The sequence below is a fragment of the Rhynchophorus ferrugineus genome, unplaced genomic scaffold (assembly GCF_030347505.1).
Source record: "Rhynchophorus ferrugineus isolate W39M unplaced genomic scaffold, kcgeb_rfMv2 rfM7, whole genome shotgun sequence".
NCBI lineage: Eukaryota > Metazoa > Arthropoda > Insecta > Coleoptera > Curculionidae > Rhynchophorus > Rhynchophorus ferrugineus.
The window spans coordinates 4,061,645-4,082,214 of record NW_027472586.1 but is presented as its reverse complement, the minus strand read 5'-3'; the positions used below and the strand labels follow the sequence as shown (position 1 = coordinate 4,082,214).

The window sequence follows — 20,570 nt, the reverse complement described above, 5'->3', positions numbered from 1 at the left end:
TTTCGAGTTACTGTTTTAACCAGTTCCAAATGATAAATGTATTAACTGATAATTGCCCTAAGGGTTCCAATTTTTGAAAAAGAGTATGCTAAAATACGAAAATCCATAATAAACAATAAACAAGCCTTATTATATGCTCTAATTGTATAAACTGAATATAAATACACACCGTTATCTGTAGTTTATGGAAATTGATAATAAATATAACCAATTTTTTTAATATATTAGTATTTCGAAAGAGATACATATCGAATTAGTGGTATTGTTTTCTATATTTGTAAATGGTTTTTATAATGTATCTTAAACTAAGATCTAAATGATGTAAATAACAGTTTTTGTATTAATGTGTAAACAGAACGTCCGTTGGCGGAAACGGTGTTGACCGCGTACAGATGTTGCCGGCAGGACGTGGGCCAGTTGGTGGGGGAAATAAACGTCAAAAGCACATGAGTCCGCTGCTATTCGTGAGAAGAAGTGCGAACGGTCTTCGTTATCAGTGATAATGAGCGTACAAAAATAGGCGATCCATTCCGAGAGCATTAGTTAGTAATTTGACCGGCTCAATCTCAGAGTAGGTTAGTCGGCAAATTTCGCAAGTTTTTAGTTATCTGTATCCGTAGCACTTGTGCGTTATCGCGGGCGATCGGCGCAACCGTCGATTTTTAAACTTTTCAAGTTCCCAGCCGCTTAAAACCGAATGACAATGGTCGCTGATGTCGTCCTATGCGTGTCTGATATCAACCACACCGCCTCAGACATAGTTCGCAACGAATTCCTGAATCCTACGATGCCGGAATTGCCAGATTTCTTCACCGACGTCGGCTATGTCCCGAGCCTGTGGGCCATGGTTGGCTCCATCCTTGTCGGACTCAGCGGCGTGCTGCCCCTCCTTGTCATACCCATCGACCAAACTGACAACTTGAAACAAGGAGGTTAGTTTTTCTGTTTACGTTCTGTTTTTTGTTTTGTTTTTGCTTGATTATTTCGATGAAAATAACGTTTTGACTTAAATTGATTCTAACGAATGCAGTTAAAACTAAATTTTATCAGTTATCAGTTGTTATTCGAAGATAAATTCTTCTACAAGTACCAATTAGGATAACAACCTACAATAACTAAATATACTTTGAACAGATAGTACTGGTTAATATTAATTAAACATATCCTGTAAGCATACTTGAAACGTATACGAACTATTTATCTAACATCATTCAATAAAAATGTGAATTTACCTTGTACAATTATTTACTCTTTCGATAGAGTCTTAAACAGCATATTGTCTTGTAAGTATATAATTCCCGTACTATTATCTTGACTTGCTCTATAAATATTTGTATATTGAATATATTTTTTTACATCTCACTCGAAGAAATGTGCAACAACAATTATCATTATCCAGACACTTAAGAAAGATTATATATAAATTGTTATATTAACTCTCAATCAATGTTTTATCTTTCAACGATGTTTATCAAGTCGAGTTTTAGGTATTAAAAATTATTTAAATCGTTGAAAAATTAATTATATTACCCGGGATTTATTATATATTCGCTATTGAATTGAATTTTACTGATTGATAGATTTCTTCTTTTTATAACAAGGTGACAAAGACATTCTAGTTTCTCATAAGTTTTTCTACCTGCTTATAAGGGCCACAGGGATCTAATTGTACTACTGAATCTTGCTTGGATTTAAATGTAGGGTCATAAATAGTTTTTCTTTCTTTATATAGAGGACATTATTCAGGTTTGTGCAATACGACAATACTACTGAATTATAAATAGATATATTGTTGAGTGACTTTATATGTTGTTTTTGTATTGAACTGATTCGGATTTCAGGTATTTTCTGACCATCTGAAGTTTGTCTCATCCAGCTGTGTTATTGGAAAATTATTTTTCATAGTTCATTTAGTAATTATTTTAAAGTTTGAATAGTTATGTAGGTATATACATCTAACTACGTTGAATTATAAAGGCTTCTTGATTATGATTTGAGATCATGGAAAATATTAATTTAATTGGTAACTATTTTGAAAGTTTAAAGACTTATTTCTGTACAATGTACATACACCAAACTGCATTGAGATTCAGGGGTTTCTAGATCATAATTTCAAAATGATTTTGTTAATTTTAAGAAATCCCTTCTTCTTAGATGTTCATTCGATATTACTAATTGCAGTTCCAGGACTGCTAGTAATTTTGATAGGAGCTTTTTATATTTTTTGAAGTTTTAGATCAGATAAATATATTGGAGGTGATTTAATCAATAATTTATGTGACGTAAGCTGGACCCAGTGAATTTTGTAGGTCATAAGTAACTAAATCTCGTTTAATTTCCCACTATTAAACCTGTCTTAACGAAATTATATTGTATATTGCTTCGGAAATTCTCCATTGATCATTTTTCTCCAGAATGTGCCAACCAGCGATAAGAAACGATTTCTTTCATCCTGGAAGTTGCTCGAGATTGTTCAATGAAGCGCTTCGGATCTAAAAGGGTTTTTCTGTGATAAGACGGGTGTTTCGACGCCACAATTTTATATCGCTATTGAATTACACCCATTTTTGCAATAACGTTCCGGGTGACTAGATACCGAGTCTCATGGTGAATTAACAAGTTTGCCAATATCCTTTTTTTGTACAGCGTTACGTGCCACTTTACTTAATATTTTATGTAAGTAGAAAAAAACAGCGTTTCTTACAAGTTATTGGAAATTCTGGTGATTATTCTGCAACTGAACATATTAATTTCTATCTAACAAAACAATGCCGTATTTTCTATGACCAATACACTGATTAATATATTGATTCGTGATGGTGTACGTCAATTTTCGATCCTTGGCCTGGTTATTCAAATATATTTATTTGCTTTTAAACGCACACCAATCTTGGAATTTTCGTTATCAGCTTCCTTTCATTGCAATAAGATTGAATAATGTTGAGTTGCTTTAATTTCAATTTATTTCGCTTTATCACCGACAAAAATCATTAGTGTTTCAGTGAGCTTTGTGAAACAATGCCCAGTGTTGATTCAAAGGTCAAATTCGATAATATTGCGGCGAGTTATTTATCCTTAACATACAACAAACTCAACAAGAGAGTCATTATTGCTAATCGAGACTAATTTTGGATATCCATGAAATCCACATTATTTATTAGCTATTAGGATGATCGATTAGTACGACAAAAAGCAAACTCGTTATTAGTTAAGTAAATAGTATTGTTTATTTGTAATGTGTTGATGCATTTTATAATTAACTATGTTTTATGTTTTATTACCTTTTGTCTGTTACTCGTTGATAATGAGATAACAAATGAATTCGGTGATTTTCTTGTTTTCTGTTGCAATATATTGAATCAGATGCATATAACAATGATAATGTTTTTGTTAGTATAAGAAGGATTAGTTAGATTACGTTGATGATCCTGGGGTTCTAGGCTATGTAAGGTAACTGGCCTCTACACGGTTAAATATCGTGTATGTATATTCCGTAACTATTTTCTTTGAAATCATTTAACGCACTGGTCATAGTCATGGCTAATACTACGCTATTTCTTTGTCCATTTAATGACACACATATAGGATGGAGTTAACATTTGTTCACAAATTATTATTTCATTGCGATCAGAATAGTCTTTAATGATCTAAGTGCATTCGCTGTAATCGTTGCATCTGCTTATTTTGGAAACTTTTGCTCTAAGATCGAGTAGATCAGTGGATTTTCTTATTAAGAGCTGAAATATGAATATGTCCGAAGGGTTACAGTAGGCCGTTAAAAACCCTTGATGTTTAATTATCAGCCCTTGGGTGAGCTCAAGGTTCTTAAATATTTTATGCATGGATTCTTTAGAGGGAAAATGAACCGGGATTACCCTCTGCCGACCAAAAATCCTGGATTTGCCATTGTTTTTGTCCACGCTACGTTGATTTTCGTTATTAGTGAAGACCAACCCCGTCAATATTTCACGAGGCCAATAGTTTCGCTCTCTCTTAGTATAGCAAAACTGTTTTCTTTGTCAAAATATGAACAGCAAAGTTAATTCCGATGAATGAGTTAGAAGAATTCACTGTTAATCATTGTGAATCAGCTTGACGCGGCGTAGGTAATTGTTCTGTTGGATTAAACGGTATTTATTTATAAATATTTGTTGCCTTATATTGTTTTCAAATCTTTGAAAGGAATGAGGAACTTTGTCCCAAAACGTGTGGGGTTTTCTCAGACGTCATCAAAACAAAACAAATGTCTGTGTATAGCACGAAATTCTTCATTCAATTTTCCTTGTATATAAAGGTTTAAGCATATAGCATTAGAACGTTCTTATAAAATACCAATTCTTTGTTTTTTTTTACAAATGTATTGTTATTTAATTTGGTATAAATGTTTCTTTTATCCCAGTAAATGAATGTCATCATTTAATATAACTATTGAATCATTTTGGAACTGTTTACATTATTTTGTATTTATTTAAGAATAAGACAGTAACACTAGGATGTTCAATAAATTCGCGGTAGCGAGAAAACTACTTTATATTTCAATGTAATTTCCCTAAATGGTCAATATAATTTTTTCAATGATTTTTAAAAAATCTGAGATCTGCCGGCAGTCAGAGGAAGTTATTGCTGATGAATAAACTGTGTGTTGAAACGACTTGTTTTTTAATTCGCTAAAATGAGGATTATACAATTGTTTTGAAGGTTTTTTGCGAAGATTCAAATCCATTAAATCGTTTTTTCTTAAATATTCGTTCTTCTTACGTTGTTTAAATAACGTTGGTTGTAATAAAAATAGAAAATTGACCTTCGTGAGCCTTCGGTTTGGATGAGGCGTTTTTTAGTCGTCCGTTTCGGACGTACGGAATGAGTTTCGAATTGACCACATGTGTTTGTCCGATTACGTCATCATCCAGGGGCCGGACCGTAATAGGTTTTACATTTAAAATTGTTCGTGGAGTTGTGTGATATCAGGTGTTTTAATCTTCACCGAATTTATTTCGTATCAACAAAAAAAATATACAGCAAATATTTGGGAAATATCGTGCTCTGTCTTCTATGATCTCGGATAACTGAAAATAGATGTCGCGCGAGGAAGAACTTTTTAGGGTAAATGATGTGGCTCGGTGAATGGAGGTAAAACGAAATGAAACAGTGGTGTTTACATTATGTGACCGTTATTTATTGGCTATATAAAAAATGTGAAAAATACAAAATAGATAAAACGGATGGCAGTATATGTATTAAATTGTTTCATTGTATATCGATGTAATTAGCATTAGTACGTTTGTTTTCAATTGATTTCAAAATACAATTAATATTCCATCAATAATTTTCGCGATTTCTTTGAAGAGATAGTGCGGTTTAATAAAAACAATGAGTGCACACGAATATATATTTGAAGTACATCAATGTGTATATTACAATACAAAACAGTGGGGACTGTGTGCTAATAATAAAGCACGTGACGAATTATTATCGTTAATTAATTAAAAGTGCAAAAAAAGTGCAAAACATCTTAAAAAGTGATCAGTGGTAGTGCGCAAAAGTACTCTAAATTTAGAAGCACACTTCAATTGAACCATTCAGTCTTAAGCTAGCATTTATCGAGATAAATCCAACCAGAGTTAATAGAATGCGCTATTGTTTACATCACTCAGTATTTATTGGCAAAAAAACTGAGTGCAAAATTACGAGTACCTGTCATCCATTATTGTCGCTATTATATTAAAATTAGCCAAAAAAATACTGATATATCTTTCGCCATTTTAAATCGTCAATTGTTTTTTTTTTTTTGAAAACATTCACTGCACACTGCGTGCGATTGATCGACTTTTCGAAGCATTTCTCCACCCATGACTCATCTCGAGTACTAAAACAAATATTAGGGATTTCTTTTATTTATGCCGTTTTATCATTGCTGTGTCTTCAGCGTTCAAATGCCCATTTAATGTTGAACATTAGTCTTAAAAGTTTATGTACAGCGTCAATGTTTATTGGGATAAGGCTCATTGAAATTAAAGGACCACAACAGTAATCTCAAAATATAAAAGGCAACCGTTGTATTATTTTTTCGATGGGAATATTTTAACATAGTCGTAGGTAGGATGTGGGTGTTTATAATTTGTTTTTCATTATGGTTGCTGGAGTGTGGTTCAGTTTTCATTTGGAATATTGTTAACAATATTGTCTGAAGCATAAACAAGCACAAAATAATAGGAGGTGATGTTTGTTGATGTACAAAATGTTTGCACGCGTCTATGTTATTCCATTTATCATCAAAAAAAAGGCTTTTCGAGTTTAGAATATTAAATTACCTGATAACAGATCGGTAATATATGGAAACTAAAAGCTTTGCACACTACCTCCACTTCTATTGTTGATAAGTTTTAAAACATACAATTACAAATAGCCTTTGTTCTTTGTACACAATACATAAAACCAGCACTGCATTTATGAATTAATGTTTATTTATTTAAATTTACTTTTAATAGGAACAATTATTTTTTAAAAATATTTTAATGTCTTGTTTTTACCAACGAGTGTTTATCTGGACTGGACCTACAGTTTGGAGTTTTATCTGGACTCCGAATCACCGACTGGTCAGTGAGCAACTTAGGGACCATTCCAGAAGACATCCGGTCTTACCCAGCCTGGTTACTGACGTGACTGGGATGGTTATTCTTTGTCAGATTTTCCACTGTTGCCTATAAAGACATTTATAATTACAATTACAACAAAAAGCACATGCATGCCCCAGAAGACAATTAAGTTTATTAGGTACTAAGTAGTGTTAATAACCAATTAACAGTATTTATTTATTTTTAATTAAGATATTATAAAAATTTTGTTGAACCAAAACATTTATTGTCAGTAAAATGCAGTTTCCTTTAATTTTTCTGTTCTTTCTTGAATATGAATCAAGACTACCTGAAAGCCATTTTAAAAGATATATATTAATATTATAACGTTAATGTTGATATTTCAGTACAGTATGACAACTCCATTATAATGTTTAAAGGTGAAAGTTACATTGATTCGTAGACATGATTTCAAACAAAAAGTTCCTTGATCTTGACATTTTTTTTTCTAATATCGGAAACGAATTTTATACTTCGGTATTACTATGTATAGAATGCTTACGTAACCAAACTACGTAAGCAGCAGTTTTTTTTTGGGTGTCTTACTGTCAAAAATGTTGTGCCAAAGACATGGTACTGTTGCATTCGATTGATGCAATTGATAAAGATATCTGAAGGTCATGCTAATTTTGTTATTGTCTAGAGAAACTACTTTCGGTGTCATTGGGTATTATTAGATAGGTTTAAAACTACTAGCCAAGCAATTTCTTCATTGTTTTTATCTACTATCGTCTTTTTATTGGTACTAACCATGTAATTCTAATATATTACACTACATACTTCATGGTGAAACAAATCCAGCAACATCTTGCTTCTGTACAAAAAAATATTACATGTGCAAACAGTTTTTTGAATGTTTTTATTATTAACAATATGAAATCAAAGAAGAAATAACTTGTAACTATCACATTTCTTACATAAAATAACTGATTATGAAGTCATTATTATTAATAACAATTATTGTGTTGGACATATTATTGAATATTTTGTTTTATTGCATAGACACTCTTGATAACAGTACGTTACAAATAAAGATTTTACCCATGCAGTACTAATAAAATTCTCACAACTGTTTGATAAAAAAATAATTATATCACATTGATAATAAATTACGTTAAAACAATTGAGGTTCTTATCAGTATTGTGTTGCACACAGTTGCATACGGCTTAGGCATAACTTGGATGATGCAATGTCGGTTTTCCCCCTTTTATCATTAATATACGAGGGTGGATTATAATTACTTGGTTTAATAAATAGGTCACTTTTACTTGTCCATGTTAATTTCAGTTGCGAGCTTCAGGTGAATGTTATTTGAGCAATTATTCATGGAACTAGCATCTGATATTAGAAAAATGGATTTGTCTTTAGATTATATGGAAAAAGGTCTTGAAAAACCTCATGCATTCCACTGTTGAAACCGTCTTGTATACAAAAAAAAATCCAAACAGATATAACCCCTTAAAAATTTGGATTTTGTCGAACTTGCGACACCTATATTAACAAGAAGAGGAAGGATAATCATACATATCCTTTGTTTTGTGTTTTCTATATTTCTTAAAGAGCTAGTTGACAGAAATGTTACGCCTAATATAATAGCCTACGTGATTTTGATATGTACGTTAATTATGGGGATTTAATTGATACGCCAACGATATAATAGGATAAGCGATGAAATCATTTTGTTCTTGCACAATTTTTATTGTTCAGTGTAGACGACCTATTAAAACAAAATTTCCAGGGAACTAAAATTGCTGGTTGATAATGTACGTGATGATAACCATGGATTATGCTACTGGTTTCGTGTAATTATTATTAGTAATGAATGTTGTTAATTAGAATATCTGTTAATATTAAATATTGATTATTTAGATTATGTTTGGCATTAATTTCGTTATTTATTTAAGCACTTACTTAAATCATAATGATATTATCATATATCAAGTAATATTTCTTTGTTACAAAGTATGAATAAGTAGAATTGATGAGTTTTTTATCAACACATTTCCTGCATAGGTTTTAATACTTGTTTATACCAAAGTAATTTATTATGTACGTATAATTGGTATTTATTTGGATTTACCAATACTTTTTTGGTATTTTAATTCGAATTAGTTTATTTCTTTTTTGATATGTTCATTTCGGTGGGATTTTGAGTATAAATGTAGTTGTTGTCTCTGCGCTATTGTCTCCGTTACTATTTGTGATAATAATGAAGTATGACCAGAGAATATCCACATCGAATAAAGAGTTGGCTCCAATATACTGTCTTACCGCACACCTGTTTGCATCGCCATGTTGTAGTGTCACATATTTATTGCAGCTGATGCAATTTTATTTTAATGATGGTCATATCATTTATGCAAGTTATAATTGAGGGAAATAATGTCCGGTGAGTGTAGCGAATGGGATTTCCTCGTAGATTTTGGTGAGCGTTGCAACATGGGATGAGTAGAATGATAATTAATTCTAAAATAAATAAAAATAATGCATCATATGTCTAAACAGATAGGATATGATTCTGAGAATACGAAATGATAATAAATAAAAGCAGAAGGAAAGTCATGGTGATGAAAGAAGACCAGGAAGTGACAGTGAATTCCAGAATAATGTCAAAAAGAGATAAAACTAAGAACAAGTAACAAAAGTAAACTCAGAAGGGTCAGAAGTATAACGAAAATGGCCAAGATGAGAAATTAGAAAAAGAAGCAGCGCTCCTATACTGTTTTTTTTTTCAATTACGTAAAAGATGAATTGATATTGCACCTTGTCGCAGATGTCCTACTAGGTTGGTCAATAAGTTTTGTCGTTTAATAAGGAAAACACTATTTTTGGATTAAAATATATTAGAAATACGTTGTTTACAATGCAGTTAAACTTGTTTTTCTTTGGCGAAAAGGTATTTTCTCTCTTTTTTTACATTCAGGTAGTCTAGAAGGTTACCAGAATAATCTGAGTTTGTTGTTTGGTCGGTTTGCATCCCAAAGAATTGATGCTAACACCTTATCTCGTCTCGGAATTGAAGTTCCGAGTTCACATCACTTTTTACTGTGTTAATTTTAGTTCGGAATGATGGTGGTTGACTCAAGTCTCACCCATAGTGATGAAGCGAGGCAGAATTCAAGTTTAATCCTTTTGAAAATACACTAACTGTCCGAAGAGATGTCTAAATCTTAAAACAACCTATTATATGATGAAAACACATATTTTAAAGCGGTTTCTCGCCTCAGAGTCGAAGTGCCGAGTTCGGATCATTCCCTGGACACTTATTTTAGTTCAGAATGATGGGGGTTGGTCCGAGTCTTACCCATAATGATGAAACTAGGAGGAAATTAAGTTTAACCCCGTGAAAGTACACTCATTCTCTAAAGAGATGCCAAGAGCTTAAGACAATCAATTATATGATTACATTATTACTTCCACCGTTTCGAAATAAATTTGATGATGATACAAACTATTCTCGTCTGTTTTTTCTCAGGTTTTGGCGTTTGTGGGATTTTGCGAAACAATCTACGCGCTCGATTGCATGGCGAGTGCAAACATTGCTTCCCCGAATCGACGGTAATAACCACCGAAACAAAAGAACTGAGGCGTGCGATTTTGCGCACGCCATACTCGATCGCCAGCGCGACGAGGATAAGTTCCCGATATCGGGCGGCTGCAGCTCAGGCACCTTCGGATCGGTTTGCACACGACCTGTTCGGTTGCGCTCCACATTCTGATTGTTTTGGTTCTTTTTTCGTTGATAAAACCCCAAAACCGGGGATCCTATCTGAAATTGTTGTTGTTATTGATTGATACGTGTTTGTTTATTGAGCCTTGATCTCGGTTTATGTCCGCATCTTTGCTATAACAGTCAGAAAGGAGGGAACAATCATTCGTATCGTTTAGTGCTCTGTTACAGTGCTCCACAAACAAAAATCTTACTAATTGCATAAGATTAGATGTGGTTGATGTAGTTTTTATGACAGTTTTTCGCCTTAAAGGAAACGGCAACATTTCTGATGATTGTTCTGTTTTTTTAATAATATTTTTATTCTAAATTATTTAAAAAAGCTCATCAGATAATTGGATCTATGAAAAATCAATTGGCAGCTCATGACACTGCTGTCTTTTCACTTTCTGGCATCGATCTGCAAAAAGTTCCAGTGCTATATCATGGAAAGAAGTTATGCGAATCTACCAAATCAATATCATCGGACGATGAAGACTTGTTAAGGTTGCCTTTCTTCTACGCACACTGTTTTCATGCATCCGAACACCAAATCGGTCTATAAAATCCAATCGGTGTTGGTACTGGTCGACACCGTTGTCATATGTCAATGTAGATATAATAAAACAACTCTAACCTACAAACTATCGTGGCTGTTTAATTAACTAGTTTCAGTCCCTCCATAAGTATGCATTATGTTAAAGGAAATTATATTTTATAACGTTATTTTTGTTTCATTATTTTATTTTCATTAGTATTTTCAAATAAACGAAAACTAAAATTTGATATGGCAACGTTGCATTTTAATTTTATTGGAAGGTCTATAACTAAGGTTGTCTACGTTGATACTTCGCATTTTCACCAATAGATATCGCCGATCATTACAGGTAATACTTTAAAACAGATTATTTGTTTGTTTTTTACAAATGGACCAATTTTTCGAAAAATTAAATTATAATTAGCGTTGGGAACTATCGACTGTTTAGTAATTAACTACTTTTTACTATCGACTGTTTCAGTCGACTATTTTCAGTTGTTATTTTCGACTGATTTTGTTACTATTTACAGTAATTTATTTTTAGCTACTATTTTTGGTTCTACTAGTTTCATTCGACTAATTTTTAACGTTCTGGCTCTGATAAAAATGTACCCAATTTATGCTCACACAGATTTATATGTAATATATATAGTTTTATGATTTACTTGGTAGTTTGCTTGTAAATAACAATATATTGGATATGAATATAGCACCATTTTGGAACGATATTTTTCAAGATTGTTAATATAATAAGGTAAAAGGATTAAAATTGCGAATGATAAATAGTAAAATACTTTTGACTGTTTTTGTGGCAATAATATATTTCGATTACTCTCTGGATTTTTGTTAAAAAATATTTCCGTTCAATAATAAATAAAACATTTACTTTATTTAAATAAGCTCTATTAGTTATTGTGCGATCATTTTTAATTATGTCATGGATTAGTTTTTTTAGTATTTATGGTTATTGTACATCTTACAAAAAACCTTGATGTACAAAAGAAATTAATTCAAAATAAATTCACGGTCCCCATACATAACAATAAATTGAAATTAATAAATAACTAATGTTACAATACTTAGTATAATTAGCGTTGTAGTTGTTTTGCACACGACTTAGTTCTGATTGCACTCTGTCACCTCCGATGTTGTTATTATTTCTGTCTTTTTTTGTAATGCGGCCCGCATAGCATTTGTTTATATTTTGTTTTGGTACGTCTGCTAACCACACTGACTACTGGTTAAATTACATGATAATTAGGATCCTCGTAAGGTAGCGTATCGGTGTTTCCGACCAAGGAATGTTTTAATTATTTATTACCGCGTCGAGTCTTCCTATTTTTCTCTTTTATTACACTTATCAAATACTACCGAGACTGATTTTGGTGATTTAAAATATAGTGACCGTGTTGTACGTAATTAATTATATGTTATGGTTTCTAAGAACCCAGCAGTTGTTCAATAAGTTCATGAAGCAAAACTAATAAATGTCTTGAATCTTAGTGAAGCAAAATCACATATGAATCAGACTTTAGAAATGACTAAAGTGATCCTGAATCGAAACATGTGTTTAACGAATGGTGTGAACCCAACTCCTCACCAAGGAAGTATTGACGTTTTTGGTATTTGGTTATTTTCGAAGTTCCTGATTGCTTCAGTCCAAAAATACTAAAACATCGTGGTTTAATTTTATAGGAATCCGACCCTTGACTTTTATCTAATGTTTTTTGTGTTATTTGCAGATAGCGCCAATAAACTGAAATCGTTGCTGAGCTTTGCTGTGGGAGGACTATTAGGAGACGTGTTTCTGCACTCGCTTCCAGAGATATGGGCGAACGAGGCCACAGAAAATGGTAAGCTTGGTTTACGCAACGTTTATGATCAACCCATTCTTGTTTTCTATATTACACGCGTTGATTTACGGCAGTTACATTTTATTTCGGAACGATATGGTTTTAACAGTAAATTTATATAATTTTTTTTATAAACAAAATCAGGCCTGTTTTTCTAAGTAAAGTTTTTATTTAATTAGTATAACCTTTGATGATTAGAAGCATTTATTTGATTTAAAAAAAAACATTGTCCATAGTTAAATACTATTCTTCCTCGCGAATCTGGTTTTTGTCAATATCAATCTTCGTAAGAAGTGAAATCCTACTCTTTACCATTGAACATGTGCAGAACATCATGGGTAGACTAATACCCACTCATTAGAGCTAAAAAATGATTGTTTTTAAGTATTTCATGGTGTTCTGACTTTGGATGTATTAAATATCAATGTAGCAGTGGATGCAATTATGGTAAAACATACTCATGTGACTAGCTGATTCTGATGTTGATGCTTCCTAACAGGTCAATTGAAAAGTCCCCGGCCTACCTTAGTAAAACACATTTTTTTGGCAAATTTAGTTTTTTTAATTCAACATAATTCCCTTCAAGGATGATACACTGATTATAGCGACCCTCCAACTTTTCGACACTATTTTTGTGGTACGATTTGTCCGTTGCTTCAAAATAGGCCTCAGTTTCGGCGATCACCTCTTCATTCGACGAAAAGTTCTTCCCAGCTAGCATTATTTTGAGATCTGAGAACAGGATATAGCTGGGGGGTAGATCTTGAGAATCGGTGAATGGATGAATTTTTGCCATTGTTTTCGCTGACTTGTGACACGGTGCGTTGTCTTGGTGAAGCAGCACTTTTTTTCTTCAAATGCAGCTGTTTTTCGGCGATTTCGGTTCTTTAAACGGTTCAATAACGCTATGTAATAGTCGCTGTTGATGGTCCTTCCTTTTTCAAAGTAATCAATGAAAATTATTCCATGCGCATCCCAAAATACAGACGCCATAACCTTGCCAGCCGACTGTTGCGTTTTCCCACACTTTGGAGCGGATTCATCGTGTGCAGTCCACTCCGATTACTCTCGATTGGAATTCGGAGTGAAATGTTGGAGCCATGTTTCATCCATTGTCACATATCGACGCTAAAACTCGGGTTTATTACGCTTGATCATCTTCAAACTCATCATCAACTTGTCGTTGTTTTTGGTCAAAAGTGAGCTCGCGCAGCACCCACTTTGCACAGAGCTTTCTCATACCCAAATATTCGCGAATGATATGATGTACACTTTCAGTTGATATCGTTAGAGTGTTTGCTATTTCATTTAATTTCAATTTACGGCCATTCAAAATCATTTCGTGGATTTTTTAAATGTTTTCGTCGCTAACAACCTCTTTTGGGCGTCCATTGCGTTCACCGTCTTCGGTCCTCATTTCACTACGTCTAAACTTAGCATACCAATCCTTGATGGTTGATTTTCCTGGGACAGTGTTCGGAAACTTGGCATCAAGCCAAGTTTTTGCTTCAACTGTATTTTTCCCTTCAATAAGCTATATTTTATCAACACTCCAAATTCCTTTTTATCCATTTTTTTTTCACAATAACAAAAGTGGCTTTACTCAAAATGCTATAATTAACAAACTAATGATCCAACAGCTGCTAAATTTATACACGCATCTTTTGAGGGTTAGGGCTAACTAAAAACATATGGATTTAATTCTAGTAACGCCATCTATGTGTCAGGTCGGGGACTTTTCAATTGACCTGTTGCAATTCTTCATGATATAGTGGTAAAATAATAATAAATTGAAATTAAAAAGAGAAAACTGGAATACTCTATGAACAAACTCACAATATCACAAAAACAAATGGTTGGCGTTACAAAACTCTGTAAAATAACCTGAATAAGAAAAAGGTAGTGACTCTGAATGTCGCGTATTCACAAATGAACATAAACGATCCAAATTTAAATGGTCTAAAAAATCGGTAGTTCGATTTGGATGGAATTTTAAGTACCATAGATATTCCGAACAATTTATGATTCTTTTGAATCGAACGTGTCTTTGTCTATGTTTTAAGGAAAAAAATATCGAGAAAATATAAACAAATAAAACACGCTTTTACATAATATAGAAAGAAATTAGGATTTATTTTGCTGAAACATAACAAGGAAGAAACTATCCAATATTACGTCGCCGTTTATAGCGAGCTAGACCAAGAAAGCCAAAATGGTGTACCACCATATATTTTTAACGATGCCGTGCCGTGTTTCAATTGTTATTTCGACATGGACCCTTGATAAAACTATCGAATCGCTACAGAATCAGTTCCTTACGAATTATAAAACACATTTTCATCAGTTAACGTGCAAAATATCTCATTCTTTCGACTCGTGTTTATTTAGCACTTATAACAAAGAACTATACAGTTAACATGGTGATTTATACTAGCCTATATTTAACTTGGGGGTTTTTGGATTATACATATTGATGTTCTAAAAGTAATATGTGGTAAATTATATCGTTTTTATTTAAAATACTAATCAGCGACGACTAGACAAAGAAAGATCTAGTTCGGGGCTTGGAATTTCGCACAATGAAACCACAATTTAAAACTATATTTCAAAGGAGTGTCAAAGAAGATAGTACAGGAGTCAGTTTCGTTACTCTGTGGTTACCGGAACACAGCAAAAACTTCTGATTATTCAGCTTAGATCATATCGAACAAAGACATTGCCAGATAAAATTTTAATTTTTGGTTTCAACGAGTTTACATACGCAAAATTTGTACTAACAGTATATTTATATTTTTTCTGATGCATATATTAAGAATCCTGATCATTGTTTTTTATTTGTACAACTTGGAGAATATCCAAGACTCACTTAAAATTTCAAGTAAAAAACAAAGTGCCATAAATCAAGGAAGCTGCATGTTTATATTTGGTCAACTGAAATTCTTCCTTCTTGGTTGAAAGAAAAGTATATTTAAAGCCCACTTTCCTTTAATAATTACCATAAAACACCATCAAAATGCCGAACTACCTAGAAAGATAATTAATAGAATGATAGTGTTTGAAATGATAATAATGAATAAAAAACAATACATAAGGTTAGTATAGAGATAAGGACATTAGTATTTTGAATTTTGTAGTTCGAAATAATTATCTAAAACTATTAGAACACTCGTTATAGTTTGTAGAAATTGCACGTGTACTCAATAAATATTTTCCAATATCACTCCAAAATGCTGCTATATTAATATACAATATATTGTTATTTACAAGCAAACTACCAAAAAAATCATAGTAAAAGTATATATACTAATATATAAATCTATGTAAGCATAAATTGGGTACATTTTTGTCAAGGTCGCGGCTAGGACTATGCTAGAACGTTAAAAATCAGGTTGAATGAAACTAGTACAACCAAAAATAGTAACTAAAAGTACACGACTGAAACAGTCGATAGTAAATAGTAACAAAATTAGTCGGACCGAATATAGCAACTGAAACAGTCGATAGAAAAAAGTAGTGAATTACTAAACAGTCGATAGTCGATTTCAATCGATAGTTCCCGACACTAGCTTTCATATTATTAACTTAGCAAGAGATAAATACAGTACAAACTGCTGATGACATTATATTCAGCACTATTTTGATATAGGTTTGTTGACCTCGACGTCTGTCTCTAAGTGTTCTAGTTGAAAGTATAAGATTCATCCTGAAAAACCAGGTGTCCTAATGTCCTATTTTTATATCATTTTCTGTGTAAATGCTCCTGAAAAAAATACCCATAAAATCACAATAAAACCTATTATTAAAAGAAAACCCAATTAGCTAATGTATGGTTAATTTTAAACCCAGGGCGTAAAATAAAAATTATATTTAATAAAACAGTATAAACGACTTTTTTTAACATAAACGACTAAAAATTAAAGGATCTAAAATATAGATCTAGCAAATGAAATTCCAAATTATATTTTTAAGAAGAAAAAAAATATATCGAGAAAATATAAACAAATCAAACTCGCTCTTACACTAAAATTAATGAGAAATATCAAAAATAAGTATGATTACAATTTGTTGAAGTCGTCACAGCGCGGCGTAGAATTGTAAATATTGGATATGTACAACTAAAACTCGTAAAAAATGTGTACATGTTCATATCCCCTAGAAGTATTAAGTCTAATTTACTCTCAACGGATTTTATAAGAATAAAAAAAGTTATATGACGAACAAAACCTAAATGTGAGGGTTCTGTTCATATTTAACAACAAAAACAATGTCACAAGAAAAATATCCTCGAAGAATCCTCCAGTAATTATTTATTCTTATTGTGGTCATTCCGCTGACCCTGTTAACGGACCCCATTGCCAATTTCTGACATAATTGAATCGGCGTGCACGTTCTTTGTGCGGTTATTGGCGTCCTCAGATTATCTCCTTTGAACTCCGTTTCGCCGACGAGCTTTTATGACGTCCTAAATACCTATTCCGTCCAGCTAAAACGAATCTCTCTGTCGCAGGTGGCCGTCACAGCATGAAGAGCGGACTGCTGATTCTGGGCGGGCTCATCACCTTCGTGATAACCGAAAAATTGTTCGGGGTGATAGAGAAGGAAGCCGAAGATGCCAAAGAGTCGGAAGCCGTGGCTGAGAACAATAATACTAAAGGACTGACTATCGAGGGTACCAACAAAAAACACGTAAGTTTCTTATATATACATTTTTCTCTATTTATATATACCAACCAATATCGTAATGTTATCATAAAACCGAAACGTTAAAAATAACATAAAATGCCTGCATCTTAGTACAACCGATGCTTCTTTGGCGATACAGAAGTTAAAGAAAGTTACTGCACTAAATTCATATTACTTCAGACTGAAATCTATACTAAGATATAAATCCCATATGTAGTCATTATCATAAATCTAAATCATTCTTCAATATATTTCAAACTCTCTAAGGTAGTATTTCGAAATAGAAGAAAAATTACCATCCCCTGCAGCGGCAGGTTTTACCTTTTGATAATCATCGATATAATTATGAGTTTAATTATGACCAAAGTTTTATCAGTATTATCAGTATAAAATTAAAATGGTATCACTTTTGTGTGTTTCAGATATCAGGGTATTTGAATCTAATAGCCAACACCATAGATAACTTCACCCACGGCCTTTCCCTGGGCGGGGCCTTTCTGGTGTCCCCCCGTTTGGGATTCTTGACGACGTTCGCCATTTTGGTGCACGAGATACCCCACGAGGTGGGCGATTTCGCGATCCTGCTGAGGTCCGGGTTCACCAGGTGGCACGCCGCTGTCTTCCAACTACTCACCGCTGGCGGGGGATTGGTCGGCGCTCTGTTCGCCATCGTCTTCAGCGGAGCCAAAAATTCGCTAGGTAAGCTACGATAATCTAACATCACGTTATCCGTGCCATTATCTCAAACAAAAGAATAAGACCACCAAACGGATTCCTTTTCTGTAGTTTACCTTGTTAGACGCGATAACAATCGAGGCTTAGATAACGCGCGAGGAAAACAACCAGTCACTGGAAAATACGAAAGGTCGCGAAGCTGTTTGAGGTACTTGGAAAATCGCAAATAATTATATGTTAATGATTAGCCATACAAAAAAAGAAAGAACAATGGAATACAGAACTATGTTTACAACGTCACGTGTCGCCTACTGTGACTTAACAAGGAATCACAAATATACTTCAGTTGTTTTAAGAAATAAACTAGTAACATCGTTGTTGTCTCTTACAGAAGCCAGAACGTCGTGGATCCTACCCTTTACTGCCGGAACATTCTTGCACATTGGCCTTGTAACAGTTCTCCCAGACCTACTCAAGGAAGAAGACCCGAAAGAGTCGTTAAAACAAATGCTCGCGCTCATCACCGGCATCGTAATAATGGGTGTCGTCACCACTTGGGTTGAATAGATCGTCCCTGTTTTCTTTTCGTGAGCATCTAGAGTGCCATACAATCCTGAACTTTATACTGTTTCTTGTGATTGATAAGTTACTATTAGAAGTATTCTTTATTTAGTTGTTAAGCTTCAGTTACATATCGAACAAACGCAAAACCAAAAAAAATTTATATGATATTAATGCTTCCAAAAATATTTGTTTAACGTTGTTAATTCTGAATGTGTCTATAGAGAGATGTGTCTATCTGCAGGCCAGTGTGGAAATATATTGTTTCATCAACATCAACATTGAACATATCCGAAAGAGAAAAGCTTTATGATTTCGTTCCGATACCGCGATATATTTATGACTTTTACTGTGAACGAGTCCACAAAACAATGCCATAAATCATTTGTTTTCTATTAAATAGAGCGTAGTGATATTTAAATTGATATATTTTTATACTTGTTGAAACTGAAACAAATATGAAAACTGTATAGATAATTATGAAAAATCTAAGAACTTACTTTCTAGTGACTAAGGGTTATATTGTGATATTGTAACAATTTGTGAGAGTGTGTACAAATGGTTCCAATACTAAACGTTGCAGTACCTGTACTGTTACATCATTGCATAATAAATACCAGTAATCATCAAGCATTTTTTTTCTTTTTATTCCTTACCTATGTATAGTATTTTCAAAGACTACCAAATATTGTATTTACCTATTCTAAACTAGAAGTGAACAAAAAGATATAATTATTTTCAACCAATGTCATTCTTGTCAAACAGGCAACTTAACATCACTTTTCTATGAACATCACTCACTGTTGACATAACTTGTGTAAAAGTAAATATTTAGAAGTAATAATATAAACATTTTTATTAAATCACTGGGTACAACTCAATCACTATTATTTATAGCGCATTTTACCAAGATCAATGAACTGTAGACTGGTTACTTCATTCACAGAACTAAAATATTTTATTTTATGGAACGTCAATGATATTTTCATTCATAGAGGTAAAAAATTGAATTAACCAGTACATTTTACGGTTATTAAAAGCCTGCTTGTTTTTGACAAAAAAAATTAATATTTTGCAGTGTCAAATATTTTGACATTGACTAAATATAGAACTATTAAAGAAAATCAGGTAAACCTAGTTTGGAATAAAGATCGAGGCGGCCTTGTCCTATATTATATAACGGACCCGATTTTTTTTTGGTTCAGTAAAAAATCGCTGGTTTTAATTCCAAGTAGAATTTCGATTGTTTGGCCACTGTCAAAATAAAGGATAAATGAAAGTAAATAAGAGAACTGTTGTTTTCGTTTATTCTTTTCGGAGTCCGACATATAAACATTGTTTATATAACATTTTAATTCGCGCATATTTCTAAAATTCTATTGGCATTGTTAAAATATCGATTTTCAATACGAAATACACCGCTACAAGTAAAAACGGTTGCCTATCATAAAAAAAGATGGGGTAGTAATGTTAACAGATAAAAGGTAACAAACGTCAAAGCAAAAATGATATAATATAAAAGTGAGATTTTGATATTGTTTTCGAGATAGTGTGATAATTTACATCAAGTGCCAGACACTTTATGTAGTGTCAACCTCCAGTGAAACCACTTTAAGTATACTATACAATAATTATAATTACGTCAATTACAACCAACTGTGCATAATAGAAAACACTGATGTTTGACTGATGTTCGTGTGAAATTCGGTTCTTAAAATATGTCTTAAGTGCCCGGCGCATCCACCAATGTTTTAATTATGTTCAATAATTTAATTATATATATATATTATTTTTACTATATGTACTAATATTAGTAGACCCAATTGTTTTTGTTGGATGCTACTATAATATTTCACTATATTATAACAGCGCATTCGCCATATTTTAAAGAATGTATTTTAAACTATCTCTTATA

At 32.8% G+C, this 20,570-nt stretch overlaps 1 protein-coding gene across 1 annotated transcript; it reads left to right on the top strand.

The window, feature by feature from the left end:
* Window positions 1-417: 417 nt before the first annotated feature.
* On the top strand, window positions 418-19,285 carry Zip99C (Zinc transporter Zip99C). The gene is made up of 5 exons (XM_076409424.1): window positions 418-932; window positions 12,626-12,736; window positions 17,244-17,422; window positions 17,842-18,118; window positions 18,486-19,285. The coding sequence occupies exons 1-5, from the start codon at window positions 698-700 to the stop codon at window positions 18,659-18,661; spliced, it is 978 nt and encodes a 325-aa protein (XP_076265539.1). The 5' UTR covers window positions 418-697; the 3' UTR covers window positions 18,662-19,285.
* The last annotated feature ends 1,285 nt before the right edge of the window (window positions 19,286-20,570 follow it).

What these genes read in the sequence shown, in the direction of transcription:
- Zip99C (XM_076409424.1), top strand. Translation starts at nt 698, where the DNA reads ATGACAATGGTCGCTGATGTCGTCCTATGCGTGTCTGATATCAACCAC. An exon ending in TGACAACTTGAAACAAGGAG is followed by an intron (nt 933 to 12,625) that starts GTTAGTTTTTCT and finishes TGTTATTTGCAG; the next exon opens with ATAGCGCCAATAAACTGAAA. An exon ending in CGGAGCCAAAAATTCGCTAG is followed by an intron (nt 18,119 to 18,485) that starts GTAAGCTACGAT and finishes TGTCTCTTACAG; the next exon opens with AAGCCAGAACGTCGTGGATC.